Here is a 16,539-nt window from a genome sequence, read left to right on the forward strand (position 1 = left end):
TATAAGCACGTACTGTTTGCTCTTTGCAAATAGAGATAGTGCTCCTTTCTCTGGGTGTGTTTTTGGGAACAAAGGAGACTAACCTGGAGTTGTTAGGGAAAACTTAATGGGACTTCATGAAGAAGGCAATGTGTGACGTTTGAAGACAAGATGAGACATTTGAATTTAATTCAGTGAACAGTGTGAGGGCAACATTGTTTGAACAGGAAAGGTATATATGACAGTACAGTGATGGTTGAAGTTGGGCTTTGAGAAGTTTAATCTGGAATCAATGTGTAGGATGAGTTAGAAAGGGAAGAGGCAGATGTGAAGTTCGTAGGCTAGCTAGGATAGTGTTCAGGTTGGGAGTCATGGCACTAATGGAAATAGAAAGAATGAGATGGATCCTCTAATTCAGCGGTTCTCAACCTGTGGGTTGTGACCCCTTTGGGGGTTGAACGACCCTTTCACAGGGGTCGCCTAAGACCATCGGAAAACAAAAAGATATTTACATTACAATTCATAACAGAGCAAAATTACAGTTATAGAGTAGCAACGAAAATAATTTTATGGTTGGGGGTCACCACAACATGAGGAACTGTATTAAGGGGTCGCGGCATTAGGAAGATTGAGAACCGCTGCTCTAATTCTGCCTGAAAAGAGGGTTTTGGCCATAACTTTGGAAAAGCACTACACACTTTGTTTTATACACATTAGGCTGTTAAAGATTTTCAGAAAACCTGTAATAAAGAAACTTTAGCTTGGTTTAATCTTGTGGGCTTCAAACTTATTTGACCTCAGAACTGATTGCATCAGATGGAAGTTCTGAAGAACACACTTGAGGAATGTTTTATGTGATTGGATAGCTAACAATAAAGGGGATGATGGGAGGAATAACTGAAAAAGACAGTAAGGTTTTACCATTTTAATTTAAAGTAGAATTTTTTTATTATAAAAGTAATGTATACTTGTTATAAGAATGTAAATAATGCAGAGTTAGTAAAAGAATCTGAACGGCATTGTCCAATTTCACTCAGAAATAACCTAGACAATGAAGTTTAAGCCAAGTGACTGGGAGGATTAATGGAAAGAGTGTGTGAATTTACAGGGGCCAAGAAAGGCCTTATGAACTTGAGGAAGTCCGAGGACATCTCGGAAGAATGATTAAGCTGTGAAGGAGGACAGTGGGAAGAGGACAAAGAACAGCCTTAACAAAGGCAGGGAGACTAGAAGCTTATTGATTGTGACTAGGGAATAGCAGCTAATTTATTGGGTTAATTGTAAGGGAGTATAAGAGCTTTTAAGTCTAGCAGTCAGTTGGGTGTAGTTACGAATAGCACAGAGAGTGATTGAGGATATTTTAAGATGATAATAAACCTAATACTTGCATTTGCATGAATGTCCTCATGCCTGATGTCCCCATTTACCCACAACGCAAATACTAAACTATCTGGTCAGAATTGGATATCTTAACAATTATCCATTTAGGTTGCTTCCTATTTTCTGCTACCAGCAGTGAATATCTTTGTGCACATATGACAGTTTTGATAATTGTTGTCAAACTGCTTTCCAAAAGAGTTGAAACATAGGCTGTCTGTAGTGTATGATTGTTACATTGCACTATTCAGTTGCTCATATTGGGTATAATTAAAATTCTTTTTTGCTAGTTTAGTAAGTTAAAAGTGGTACATCATGTTTTTACTTTGCAAGGGCTTTGGAGTTCAAGTCATGGTTCCAACATGTTAACTCTTCCTGATTAATTTTCCTTATCTATAAAAATGAAAATTCTAGGTACTTCATAATGTATTATGAGAACTGAATGAATGACTATATATGAAAGCATATTATTGATTGAGACATAACACAAACATAATAGTTACGGTGTCCTAACCAAAAAATGGGAAGAGGGTATGAAAAAATGAATCACACCTAAAAAGGGAAATCTGCAAAAAAAAAAGAAAAAAAAAACTAATGGGAAAATAATCAACCTCACTAATGATGTGCCTATTATTTTTATTTTATAGATGAGAAGATTAACTTGGATAGGTCAGTCTGTCAAAGCTACTTAAAAGTTTTTTTCTTCCTCCTGTGTACCACGTGGTTTTTAATTTTTGTATTCCCCAGTGCCTTGCATATATTTGCCAAAGAAATGTTTGAATTGACCTCTGAATTGAATTAAAACTCTGGATAGGTTTTTTTAAAAATATTTTCTTGGTAATTAATAACATACTTGTTTAGTTTGAAGGAAGAGTTTCCTGCCTGGTATGAGAAACTCGTTCTGGAAATGGTTCACCATAACACAGCCTCCTTAGAAAAGTTAGTAGATACTGCTTGGTTGGAGATCATGACCAAATATGCTGTGGGAGAAGAGTGTGACTTTGAGGTAAGTGCTTATATATATATATTTTTTAATGTGATTTGACTCACTAACCATGTCAGGATTGGAGCTTCTGATATAGATTCCAGAGTGCGTTTCTATGTGTATAATATTGCGTTAATATGAAGTTTGCTTTACTTAATATCAAATATAAAGACCAAATTTTAGAACCGTAGTCATTATTGGGAATGTTTAATATTATAATTGTTATACTGTATATCATTGCACTCTTGTTTTTCCTGTTTTATACCTTTTTAATAATTCAGTGCTACCTTGGCTTTTTATTTTGTTTAGGTTTGTAATTTTTTTCATACTTTGTTTAAAAGCCATTCAGATATATTTAATCCAAAAATCTGTGGTATGAACAAGCAAAGGATTTCATTTCACTGTAATAGTGAGCGAGTTGACTTTTTTCTTTTTCAACTGAAATTTGTTTTTTAATTTTCCAGCTCAAATAGCTCAGGGATAACTATTACTAAAGTCATACCTAACATTAAAGCAATCCCAATATAATCCTTTGAAAGCTTAAAGTAAGATTCAGAAGGAAGGGAACTGACATTTGTTAAACATCTGTATGTACTGGATATCGGGCTAGTCATTTTATATTATGTCTTGCAGAATCTGCACAGAAATGTTGAGGTAGTAAACAGGCTCAGGTACTTAAACAGTTGTTTACATTGTTAACTCATGAGATATAAGTGATTTCAGCTGTATATAATGAAATATCTAATAGACCAGTACTTTTCAAACTTTAGCCTCAATAAAATCACTTATTTTTAAAACTATTTCAAAAAACTGAAGCAGAAGGAATGCTTCCAAACTTATGAAGCCAGCATTACCCTGATACCAAAACCAAATAAAGACATCACAAAAAAAGAAAATTACAGGCCAATATCCTTAATGAACATAGATGCAAAAATTCTCCACAAAATATAAGCAAACTGGATTCAACAATGCATTAAAAGGGTTATATACTATGACCAAATGGTATTCATCCCAGGGATGCAAGTATGGTTCAACATCCATTAATCAGTATGATACATCACATTAACAAAATAAAGGATAAAAACCATATGATCATCTCAGTAGGTGCAGAAAAAAATTTGACAAAATTCAACATTCTTTTATGATAAAAACTCAACAAAGCGGGTATAGAAGGAACATGTCTCAACATAATAAAGGCCATGTATGACAAACCCACAGCTACCATCATACTCAATGGTGAAAAAAAGCTGAAAGCCTTCCTCCAAGATCAGGAACAAGACAAGGATTCCCACTATTACCACTGCTATTTAACATAATGGTGGAAGTCCTAGCCACAGCAATCAGACAAGACAAAAAAATTAAAGGTATCCAAATTGAAGAGGAAAAAATACAACTCTCATTTGTAGATGACATGATAATATATATAGAAAACTCTAAAGACCACCAAGAAACTATTAGAACTAACAAAATGATTTTATTGGGTTGTCGGAAAAGTCATGACATATTTTTTTCTGTTTTTCATTGCAAAAATGCGTCATGACTTTTCCAACAGCCCAATAGTAAAGTTACAGGATCCAGAATCAATATACAGAAAATTGGTGTGTTTCTATACACCAATACAATACAATTAGAAGAAAAAATTAAGAATTTTTTTTATATCCCATTTATAATTGTATCAGAAAGTATAAAATACTTAGGAATAAATTTAACCCCAATAGTGCAACTAAAGACACGAAAGAGGACTTCCAGAACTGCCTCAGAAAGTGGCAAGAACAATGGGATAAGTGTGTTGGGAGTGAGGGGAAGTATTTTCAGGGGGGTTAGTGACAATGTATCTTTTACTGTAATAATTTTTTTAAATTGAAACATTCACCGTATTTTTTGATCACATCTCGTATTACCTAAAGTGATATAGTGATTCAATGCAATCCCTAATAAAATATCAATGGCCTTCTTCTCAGAATTAGAACAACTAATCCTAACATTTATATGAAACCACAAAAGACCCAGACTAACCAAAGAAATACTGAGCGAGAACAAAGTGGCAAACTACACTACAAAGCTACAATAATGAAAATAGCATGGTACTGGCATAAAAACAGATATATAGACCAATGGAATAGAATCCTTGCTTATATGGCTAATCTACAAGAAAAGCGGCAAAAGTATACAGTGGTGTAAGGACAGTCTTCAACAAGTGGTGTTGGCAAAACTGGACAGATACATGAAAACAAATGAAATTGGACCACTTTCTTACACCATATACAAAAATAAATTCAAAATGGATTAAAGACTTAAGTGTTAGACTTGAAACCAGAACTCCTGGAAGAAAATACAGGCAGTAAACTCTTGGACATCACTCTTAGCAGTACTTTTTGGATGTATCTCCTTGGGCAAGGAAACAAAACAAATGGGACTACATCAAACTAAAAAGTTTTTGCACAGTGAGGGAAACCCATCAAAACAAAAATCTACCTAGTGGGAGAAGATACTCGCAAATAATACATCCGATAAGGGGATGATATCCAAAATACGTAAGGCACTCATACAACTTACACCAAAACCCAAGCAATCCAATTAAAAAATGGGCAGAGGGCCTGAACAGACATTTCTTCCAAAAGGACATGCTGATGGCCAACAGACATGAAAAGATGTTCAATATCACTAATCACCAGGGAAATGCAAATTAAAATCACAATGAGAGGGTCCGCCGAGTGGCACGATGCTTAAGAACTGGCTTGGGACGCCAGAGGGCTCCGGTTCGGATCCCACATATGAGGGCCAGTGACACTGCCCTCCACAGCTAAGATGCTGAACAACAGCTCAACCTGGAGCTGGACTGACGTGAGTCACAGGGGACGGCGTATGCTGCAGCCCCTGTGGCAGTGGGTTGCCATGGGCTACCGTGTATAGCCAGCAGCCAGCGTGAGCGGCTGTCCAGAAGCTGGCGACTGATCTGCCTCCGCCAGGAAGAGTGCATTGATGGTGCCAACTTGGGCCAGTGAAGCAACGTCCTCCACAACTAGACTGAAGAACAAAAAAACGACAGCAACTTGTCTGTTCCTCTTCCCCCAATTGCCCAGCACTGTTCCCATACCCCCAACTCCCCAATAAAAATCTTAAAAAAAAAAATCACAATGAGATATCACCTTATACCTGTCAGCATGTCCATCATCAAGAAATCAACAAGTAATAAGTGCTGGTGAGGATGTAGAAAAAAGGGAACCCTTGTACACTGTTGGTGGTATTATAAATTTGTGCAGCCACTATGGAAAACAGTATGGAGAGTTCCTCACAAATTAAAAACAGCTGCCATATGATCCAGCAATTCCATTTCTGGGTGTTTATCCAAAGAAAACAAAAACATGAATTAAAAAAGATGTATGCACTTTACGGCATTGTTCTCAGTTCCCACGTAACTTAAAGGAAGCTGTCACAATGTCCCTAGCCCTTGATGTTCTCAAATTTCTTGCAGCAGAAACCCACTTACGTGGCACCATCTTTGACTTCCAAATGGAAGAGTACATCTACAAACGGAGAAGTGTGGCATCTACAACATAAATCTTAAGAGAACCTGGGAGAAGCTTCTGCTGGCAGCTTATGCCATTGTTGCCATTGAAAACCTGGAATACTCGCTGGCCAGTATTCCTGGGCAGTGATCTGTGCTGAAGTTTGCTGCTGCCACTGGAGCCACTGCTATTGCTGGCCACGTTACTTTTGTGGGGTTTTTTAAAAGATTTTATTGGGGAATTGGGGGAGGGGAATAGCGTTGGAGAATTGGGGAAGGGGAACAGACACGTAGACAAATTGCTGTTTTGTTCTTCAGTCTAGTTGTGGAGGACGTCAATTCACTGGCCCATGTTGGTGTGATTGCACTCTTCCTGGGTAAGGCAATCGGTCGCCGGTTATTGGTCGGCGGCTCACGGCAGCTCTCGTCCACTGCCAGCTGCTCACGCTGGCTGCCAGCCCCTCAATGTAGCTCACGGCAATCCACTGCAGCCCTGCTGCCGCCTATGCCTTCGCCGTCGACTCACAGCAGCCCGGCTCCAGGTTGAGCTGTTGTTCACCATCTTAGCTGTAGAGGGCGCAGCGTCACTGGCCCTCAATGTGGGATCCGAACTGCGGCCCTGCTGCTCAGAGCTGGCGCTCCCAAGCGAGGTCTTAACCAGCTGAGCCACTCGGCCAGCCCAGGCCACGTTACTTTTGGAACTTTTCACTAACCAGATCCAGGCAGTCTTCTGGGAGCCGAGACTTGTGGTTACGGATCCCAGAGCCACCAGCGTCTCACAGAGGCATCTTATGTTATCCTGCTTACCATTGCTCTGTGTAACACAGACTCTTCTCTGTGCTATATGGACATTGCTATCCTTGCAACAACAAGGGAGTTCACTCGGTGCGTCTGATGTGGATACTGGTCCGGAAAGTTCTGTGCATGCGTTGCACCATCGCCTATGAACACCCATGAGAGATCATGCCTGATCTCTGCTTCTACAGAGATCCTGAAGAGATTGAAAAGGAAAAGTAGGCTGCAGCCAAAAAGGCTGTGACCAAGGAAGAATTTCTGAGTGAATGGACTTCTCCAGCTCCCGAGTTCACTGCTGCTCAGCCTGAGGTTGCAGGCTGATCTGAAGGCGTGCAGGGGCCCTCTGTGCCTATTCAGCAGGTTTCTACTGAAGATGGGAGTGCTTAGCTGCCCCTGAAGACCAGTCTGCAGCTCCTACTGCTCAGGCCACTGAATGGGTAGGAACAACCACTGAGTAGTCCTAAGCTGTTCTTCTACAAACTCTTAAACAAAATGGAAATAAGATTGATGGAAAATTGTTTCTGAAAATTGAAAAGATATATGCACCCTATGTTCGTTGCAGCATTACTAGTTATAGCCAAGATATTGAAGCAACCCACATGTCCATCAATAGATGAATGGATAAAGATGATGTGGTAAATAAGGAATATTACTCAATAAAAAAAAACTGAAATCTTGCCATTTGAAACAATTTGGATGGACCTAGGGGGTATTATGCTAAGTGAAATAAGTCAGACAGAGAAAAGACAAATACTGTATGATCTCACATATATGTGGGATCCATAAAAAACAAAATAAATGAATAAACAAAACAGAAATAGACCCATAGGTCTAGAGAACACGCTGATGGTTGCCAAAGGGAAGGGGTTGGGAGGGATGGGGATTTAAAAAGAAGGAGGGTGTAAAACAAATGAGTTGCTTAAAAAAGGAACAGGGAGGGTAGTATTTTCCTGTTTTGGATAAGGGTTTTATTTTTACAAGTTTGATGTGATCACCATAAGTAAATAAAGAGTCTCACACACAGACATATACACATGGACATGGACACACTCAAATAATATTCATGAGCCTGCCAAAATGAAAACAACAGAGGCAAAGAAAAAGAAAACAGACACACACAGACATGAGGATAGATATAGAGATAAACAATTGAGAGGTGTACACAGATACAAACACACTTTTCTTACCCATCAACCTGGCCAGTCTGCCCTTGGGAAATAGTAGCTGATTCAACTCAACCGGGAGCAGCTGAATAATTGGACTTGAAAGATTCCTTGTCCAGAAGGCTTAAATATATGACCACTACCCTAGGCAAGGAGATGCAATATAAACGCTCATTTCAGGTGCCAACTTGTGGGTCCAATTAAAGGATTCACTAGTGAATTCTCCCATACATTCAAGGAAGAAATAATAATTGTATACAAATTCTTTCAGAAAATAGAAGAGGAGGGAATTCTTTGTGATTCATTTTATGAGGCTAATTACACTGATACCAAAACTAAACACATTACAAGAAAAAAAACTACAAAGGAAAAAATAATGTGTGTGTGTGTATGTATGTGTGTGTTCACAAAACTCCCTCATGAACATAGATGTAAAAATTCTAAAAAGAAATTTTAGCAAATGAAACTCAACACTATATTAAAAGGATAATACATTATGACCAAATAGGGTTTATCCTAGGAATGCAAGGTTGTTTTAAATTTGTAATTCTCCTTATTGAAAACAAGAAAAACAATATGATTTCAGTTTACACACACACACACACACACACACACACACAAAACATTTGACAAAATCCAAATTTAGATTTTTTATCAATTCCTAATAAAAAATTCCCGCAAACTGCCAATAGAAAAGAAACTTCTTCAAACTGGTAGAGGATGTTTACAGAATAATTTGCAGCTAGCACCATACCTAATGGTAAAAGACTGAATGTCTGCCTCCCATTCTACTTAATATTGTATTGGAGGTTCTAGTCAGTGTATTAAGTCAAAAAAAAGAAAGAAAAGTCACCTAAATTGGAAAGGAAGAAGTAAAATTATCTTTATTCCAGACAGCATGATTGTGCAGCAAATCTCATGGAATCGATCATAAAAGTTACTAGAACTAATAAGTGAGTTTAGCAAGGTGACAAGATACAAGATAAATATACAGAAACCAATTTGTATTTCTCCATGTTTGAAATTTTAAAAAAGTAATACTAAATTAGCCCGAGTGGAGCAGGCAAGCTGAGTGGTTATGTTTTCACATCTCGAGACAGGTAGGTAGCACTTGCAGCATGACTGATCAACTAACTGAAGAGCAGATTGCAGAATTCAAAGAAGCTATTTCACTATTTGACAAGGATGGTGATGGAACTATTGGGTCGTCAGGAAAGTCATGATACATTTTTGCGTTGGAAAACAGAAAAATACATCATGACTTTCCCGATGACCTGATATAACAACAAAGGAATTGGGAGCTGTAATGAGGTCTCTTGGGCAGATTCCCACAGAAGCAGAGTTACAGTACATGATTAATGAAGTGGGTGCTGATAGTAATGGTGCAATTGACTTCCTGGAACTTCTGACAATGATGGCAAGAGAAATGAAAGTCACAGACAGTGAAGAAGAAATTAGAGAAGCATTCTGTGTGGTAAGGATGGCAATGGCTTTATTAGTGCAGAGAGCTTCGCCATGTGATGACAAATCTTGGAGAGAAGTTAACAGATGAAGAGATTGATGAAATGATCAGGGAAACAGATATTAATGGTGATGGGCAAGTAAACTATGAAGAGTTTGTATAAATGGTGATAACAAAGTAAAGACATTGTGCAGAATGCGTTAAATTTCTTGAACAAAATTGTTTGTCTTTCTTTGTAACTTATCAGTAAAAGATTTCCCCCTACTGTCAAAAAAATATACAATAATTAGGACTTCATTCCTCCATGTTTTCTTCCCTTATTGTACTGTCAGTATCCTGAAACCTTATTTTAGAAAATCAATCAAATAATTATGTTGCTTGCAGCATACTCAGGATATATCTAAGCCCTTCTGCACATCTTAACTTAGATGGAGTTGGTCAAATGAGGGAACATCTGGGTTATGCCTTTTTTTAAGTAGTATTCCTTAGGAACTGTCAGCATGTTGTTGTTGAAGTGTGGAATTGTAACTCCGCGTGGACTATGGACAGTCAACAATATGTACTTAAAAGTTGCACTATTGCAAAACAGGTATATTGTCCAGGTACTCGTACACTATTTTTTTGTACTACTGGTCCTGTACCAGAAACACTTTCTTTTATTGTTACTTGCTTTTAAAATTTTGTTTAGCCACTTAAAATTTGCTTATAGCACAATTTGCTTCAAATCCATTCCAAGTTGTATATTTGTTTTTCAATTAAAAGAATTTACCCAATTAAAAAAAACCAATACTATTTCAATAACATAAAAAAATATGAAATACTTTGGGAGAAAATTTAGCTAAAAATATGCATGACCTGTACCTAAAAATTATAAAACATTACAGAATAATTAAAGAAGACCTAAAATAAGGAAAGAGATATCTTGTTCATAGGTTAGAAATATTTATTTATTTTTAAAGATTTTATTGGGGAGGTTAGAAATATTTAATATTAATGTGTCAGTTCTTCCCAGATTCAATACAATTACAATAAAATCCGAGCAGCTTTTTTGTAGGAATTGCCAAGCTAATTATAAAATTCATTTGAAAATGCAAAGAATCAAGCCAAAACAACTTTGCAGAACAACAACAAAATTAGAGGCTAAATACTATCTGACTTTGCACCTTTAAATATTAAAGTATTAAGACGGTGTGAAATTGGTGTAAAGATGGACAAATAGATCAGTGGAACAGAATAGCATCTAGAAATAGACCCACATATATACATACATAAACACACACACACACTGCTGAATTTTGGTAGAGGTAGAAAGGTAATTAAGTGAAGAAAAAGCAGTCTTTAGCAGGTGGTTCTGAAAAAATTGGATATCCACATGGATAGTTGATTTTTTATAAAATGGAAATTCTTGAACTGTAATTACACACATCTGAGGTTTGTGCAATGATTGCCCTTTGGCTTTAGTACATTGGTACATGAATTATGAACTAGATTGTGATCATTTAATTTTTTTAAGATGTTACATATTAAACTAGAAGTCAGAGAAGTAAAATTGGAAAAAAAATCACTGTACTTGGCTACCTTAGAGTTTCAGTGAATTTTTGTCAAGTGAGGTGCAATGTATATTGGATTAATATATTCTAAACATTATCCTTAGGCTTCTGGTTCTTGTTTATTGTTTCTGATTCTCTCTCCTGTCTCCTTTATAGATTGGGAAGGAAAAAATGCTCAAGGTGAGGATTGTGAAGATACATCCTTTGGAGAAAGTGGATGAAGAGGCCACTGAGAAGAAGTCTGATGGTGCCTGTGATTCTCCCTCAAGTGACAAAGAGAATTCTAGCCAAATCGCTCAGGAGCATCAGAAGAAGGAGGCAATTGTAAAAGAGGATGAAGCAAGGAGAGAGAGTATTAGTATGTATGATGCTAGCTTTCTTTCCTATGTGACTGTTTATTGTATTACACACAAATCTTTTTGTATTCTCTAGCCACTAAACTTGTAATTGAGTTTTGTAGATAGACATACTTTTGTTCATTTATGATTCAGAAAACAACTAAAATATCCACAACGCTTTGTAAAAAAATTCCCTACACAATTAAGACACTTGGGAAGCAGTTTCCTCTGGTTGCTTAAAAATCTGTGTGCCCATACCTAGCTACTCAACATGGTAAAGAAAATTTGCTTTCCTTTTCTTTTTTAGTTGAAAATACATTTATATGTGTGGAAGGGGGATTAGAGTAGGAGGCGCAAATTCTGATCTCTATTTCTCTTTACATTGTAAGCTAGTGTGATGGTTTTAACACTTTGTAAGCGGGCATTTTTCTCTATATGACGAGTTTACTCGTTTCCCGCAAACAATGTGTTAAGATACTTCAGTCTAGTTGTGGAAGATATTGCTTCACTGGCCCAAGCTGGCACCATCATTGCTCTCTTCCCAGGCGAGGCAGATCAGTCGCTGGCCTCTGGACGGCCGCTCACACTGGCTGCTGGCTACACATGGTAGCTTATGGCAACCCACTGCAGCAGGGGACTCCAGCCTATGCCGTCACCGGCGACACACAGCAGCCCAGCTCCAGGTCAAGCTGTTGTTCAGCATTTTAGCTGTAGAGGGCAGTGTCACTGGCCCTCATATGTGGGATCCGAACCGGGGGCCCTCTGGCATCCCAAGCCAGTTCTTAACCAGTGCGCCACTCGGCCGGCCCTAAGATACTTTCTTTTATCTATATTCTACAACTCAGGTCCATCTCAGACGGGAGCTGCCAGAATTTTGAAACACTGATGATGTCTAAAAGTAATTTTTAGAGACTTGGAGATTCTAACAATACAGTTTTGAAAATTGAAGAATTGAGACATTGCCCCTTGGGAAAATTATTCAGCCTCTAAAGCCTTCATTAAAAAAAAAAAATCCGTAAATAGGAATTTGACTGGAATAGATTCCTTCTGTCTCAAAATATGAGTACTCAAAGGGTTTATATATATTAACCCCTCCTGACTATTAGAGGATCAAGTAATTTTACCTCATATTTAGATGGTACAGAGTTTGCATTAGAATGTCGCAGTAGAGTATTATGCTCTCTGTTTTCCATTCTGTTTTGTATCTTTCCAGATGTTTTGGATATGTGCAGATGATTTTAGAGGGACATCCTTATCTAGCTCCAAGGAAACTTTAGATACTCTTGTTGTAGCTGGTCCACCCCAGTTGTTGATACTTCAGTTTTTCTTTTAATAATTTTATAATTACAGTTAGCATACAATACTATATTAGTTTCAGGTGTAATTGATACTTCAGTTTAGTTTTTCACTGTGTATTAATGCTAATGTCTGTGTTTTTCAGTTCCTCTTTTCTTTTTTATACTGAAGGTTTTTTTCTCTCTGTTTCTGAAAGAGTGCCAGGTTATTAAAAAGTGACACTTGGTCAACCCCAAACAGCAAGTACCTCCTTATTCCACCTAACCTGGCCCTACAACATCTAGCCCTTTGGTACCAGGAGATCAGACGTGTCTCTTAGTTTAAAAGTATTTATAATAAAGGAAGATTATTCAGTAAATTAAAAGTGTCTCAACCTTGATTGCCTCTAGAATCATGGGGATTTAAAAAGGTATTACTGTTAGGTCTCCACCCTCGGCAACAAAATGAATCCTTCCTGAGATTAGTGTCTGGACATTGGTTATTAAAAAAAAAATCTGGGTGATTCTTCTGTAGAATCAGGGTTTTGAGACCTTGGATGAACTGGACGAACTTGAACCATACGCAGCCCACTTTTTTATGATCTTATAGCAGGATTCATCCAATCCGTCTGAAAAAAGGAAGGCCAAGTAATGCCTGAGAGGCCTAAGTAGAGCAAGAAATGCGGAGAAAAGCATAGGAAAACAGACCATTTTTCAGATGTTTTCACCTCTCCTTAAAGTTCTCATACATTCATATCAGATACTGAAAATTTCTAACATGTGCATTACTTACAATTCCCAGGACTTGGCATCGATAAATGTTTTGGTTAGGTGTTGGCTGATGCTATGTCTTCTAACACTTCTTTTCTTCTAGAATCAGATTGTTGGCCTACCAATGATGTGTTATAGTTGTTAATTTTATACCCTTAGTGTTGTGTACCAGGAACCCCTACCTAGTTTTAGGCTTTGACTTTTTTTTAGAGTGTTCTGTGCTTTAGGTTTTAATTATTGGGTTATGATATTATTGCTAATGTGTGGAAAGAGTGGTGGACAGATTAAAGAATTAGTGTTATGATGGCTCTGAATATTTTCAGGGGAACAAGTGATTAGAATTTCCATAGAAATGATATATAAATTCCAGTATACTAAATATTTTCTCACTAGTTTACCTTGCCTTCTACTTTATGGAAAAAAATAATGAATTAGGAACTTTTTCAGCTTTGTGATCTTAAACTCCCTGTTAAAAATTTCTCTATTCTTCCTATTCCCTCCTACTTTCTCAAGGGTTGGATTAACCTTGATTATTCTACTCTACAGTGTTTTTTAACCCTCTCGCTAATGATTTTCAATTTATAAACAAGGTTCCATTTTCTTTTTTTTTTTAAGGTTTTATTGGGGAATTAGGGGAGGGGAACAGACAAGTTGCTGTCCTTTTGTTCTTAAGTCTAGTTGTGGAGGACACCGCTTCACTGGCCCAAGTTGGTATTATGATCATTGTGCTCTTCCCGGCCCAGGCAGTCGCTCGCCAGCCATTGGATGGCAGCTCTTGCAAGCTGCCAGCCGCTCACGCTGGCTGCCGGCCACTCATGGTAGCTCACAGCAGCCTATGCCGTCGCCAGCGACTCACGGCAGGCAGCCTAGCTCCAGGTAGAGCTGTTGTTCACCTTCTTAGCTGTAGAGGGCGCAGCTTGCAGCTTCACTGGCCCAAGTGGGAACCAAATCTGCAGCCCTGCTTCTCAGAGCTTGTGCTCCCAAGCCAACTCTTAACCAACTGAGCCACCTGGCTGTCCCGAAAGTTCCATTTTCTAAAAACAAAAACGTATCTTCCCTTGATCCTGTTCTATTTGTCTTATTCAAACGAAGATTCTTAAGAATGTTGTCTCCACTTTCTATCAGTTTATTCCTTAGCTATTATAGTTTAACTTCTGCTTCTTTACTCCAGAAACTGTTCCTAATAAGAGTATAGGTGACCTCCTAGTTGCCAAATCCACTGATTTCTTCTTAGTCTGTTTAACTTTTCTTTTAAATTTAATTAACACTGTTGGTAACACTTCTTTTTTTTTTTAAGATTTTTTTATTGGGGAGTTGGGGGATGGGAACAGCGCTGGGGAATTGGGGAAAGGGGAACAGACAAGTTGCTGTTGTTTTGTTCTTCAGTCTAGTTGTGGAGGATGTTGCTTCACTGGCACCATCATTGTGCTCTTCCTGGGTGAGGCAGATCAGTCGCCGGCTTCTGGACGGCCGTTCACGCTGGCTGCTGGCTACACATGGTAGCCTGTGGCAACCCACTGCAGCAGGGGCTGCAGCCTACGCCGCCGGTGACTCATGGCTGCCCAGCTCCAGGTTGAGCTGTTGTTCAGCATCTTAGCTGTAGAGGGCAGTGTCACTGGCCCTCATATGTGGGATCCGAACCGGGGCCCTCTGGCATCCCAAGCCAGGTCTTAACTATCACGCCACTCGGCCGGCCCAACACTTCTATCTTTTAACGTGTTGATACCACAGTCTCCTAGTTCTTTAACTACTTTTCTGTTTTTTCACTTTCTTTTTTCCCCCTTGCTATTCCTTAGATATTTTTTTTCCCATGGAATTTGTCCTGCCCTTTATTCTAATACAAATCTGTTGTATTTCATTCATGCCCAGTTTTAAACTCAATCTCTCTATAGGCTGTGATCCCCAAACCTAGATCAGCTTAATTTCTTAACTTTAGACATAGTCTTATATGTCCCAGACAATTTAAATTTAACACATGTAAAGCTAAATTGATCATCTAATTCTTTATGTTGTCTCTTCAAAGCAAGTAAACAAGAACCCTGCTATTTTTTAACATTCTCTTACTCAGTTAATGATACTATATCTACTCAGTTCCAAAGGGAGAAAACTTGGAAACTTTTAACATTCCCACATCTAGTTGGTTACCAAGTCTGTCTTCTAAATACCTCTTGGCTCTTTCCTTCTCCATTCCGATTGCATTAATTCAGATGTTTAGCATTGTGTCTTCAGATTTCTTTATCTTCAGTTTCACCTTCACATTTTATTCATTTTCTAACTGCTGAAAGTTTTCTTTTTCTTAATTTTTCATACTAGTGATTTTCCCAAAATGTACATCTAGTTAGTAAGACCAAAAATCATTTGTTTCCCTAGTGCCCACAAGACAAATTCCAATCTCTCTAAACCATATATATAATGTTCTTTATAATTTACTCCTTACTCACCTCGTTAGTCTGATTTTTACAATATTCTCTTGGGTTGTCGGAAAAGTCATGACGTATTTTTTTTATGTTTTTTTTTTCGTTGCAAAAATACGTCATGACTTTTCCAACAACCCAATAGATCATATTTACCCATACGTCGTTACTTGCAGTCTCTGAACAAAGTCATATTATTTCTAGGCCTTTCCTGCCTGTCTTCCAGACTAAGTTAGACACTGCTTCTCTCTCCTCTCATAGTATTTTTCTGTACCAACTTCTATTATAGAGTTTACCACATTGTATTATAATTGTTGTCGACTCCTCCCATAGATTTTAGCTTTAGCTAGTTGAGGTAGGATTTTGTGATTAATCTTTCAATGCCTAGTACAGAGTAGATGCTTAATAGGACAGTTATTAATGAATGAGTAGACAGTATTAAGAATCATTTTTTTCACTAATTTTCTCTTGATTTGACTAGATGACAGAGCACGTAGATCTCCACGTAAGCTGCCTACTTCATTAAAAAAAGGAGAAAGGAAATGGGCTCCTCCAAAATTTCTGCCTCACAAGTATGATGTGAAACTACAAAATGAAGATAAGGTTAGTTGGCACTTTATATTATGCCTCTTACATGGGGTGCATGTTGTTAAGAAAATACCATGGGGCTAGTTTTCTGAGAAAATGTGCTAAAAAATAAAAATGAATGTGTTTCTACGACCAATTCGGAGTCGTTTTCTAGTCTTAATAATCATGATTTTTAAAAACAATTTATTTATTAAGATTTTATTGGGGAGTTGGGGGAGGGGAACAGTGCTGGGGAATCGGGAAGGGGAACAGACAAGTTGCTGTCCTTTTGTTCTTCAGTCTAGTTGTGGAGGACGTCACTTCACTGGCCCATGTTGGTATTATCATTGTGCTCT

The 16,539-nt window shown here is 37.9% G+C and overlaps 1 protein-coding gene and 2 pseudogenes across 2 annotated transcripts in view; all 3 read left to right on the forward strand.

Moving 5' to 3' along the window:
- Positions 1-16,539, forward strand: part of BAZ1B (bromodomain adjacent to zinc finger domain 1B) — an 82,917-nt gene that overhangs the window by 11,821 nt on the left and 54,557 nt on the right. For both annotated transcript variants that reach the window (XM_019646883.1, XM_019646884.1), the window contains exons 3-5: positions 2,218-2,362; positions 10,976-11,177; positions 16,098-16,219. In XM_019646883.1, coding sequence (XP_019502428.1) covers positions 2,218-2,362; positions 10,976-11,177; positions 16,098-16,219 — 469 coding nt within the window. The remainder of the gene's footprint in view (positions 1-2,217; positions 2,363-10,975; positions 11,178-16,097; positions 16,220-16,539) is intronic.
- LOC109385032 (40S ribosomal protein SA-like) lies at positions 5,733-7,253 on the forward strand (annotated as a pseudogene).
- LOC109385033 (calmodulin-like) lies at positions 9,097-9,450 on the forward strand (annotated as a pseudogene).

Source organism: Hipposideros armiger, unplaced genomic scaffold, assembly GCF_001890085.2.
Source record: "Hipposideros armiger isolate ML-2016 unplaced genomic scaffold, ASM189008v1 scaffold_107, whole genome shotgun sequence".
NCBI lineage: Eukaryota > Metazoa > Chordata > Mammalia > Chiroptera > Hipposideridae > Hipposideros > Hipposideros armiger.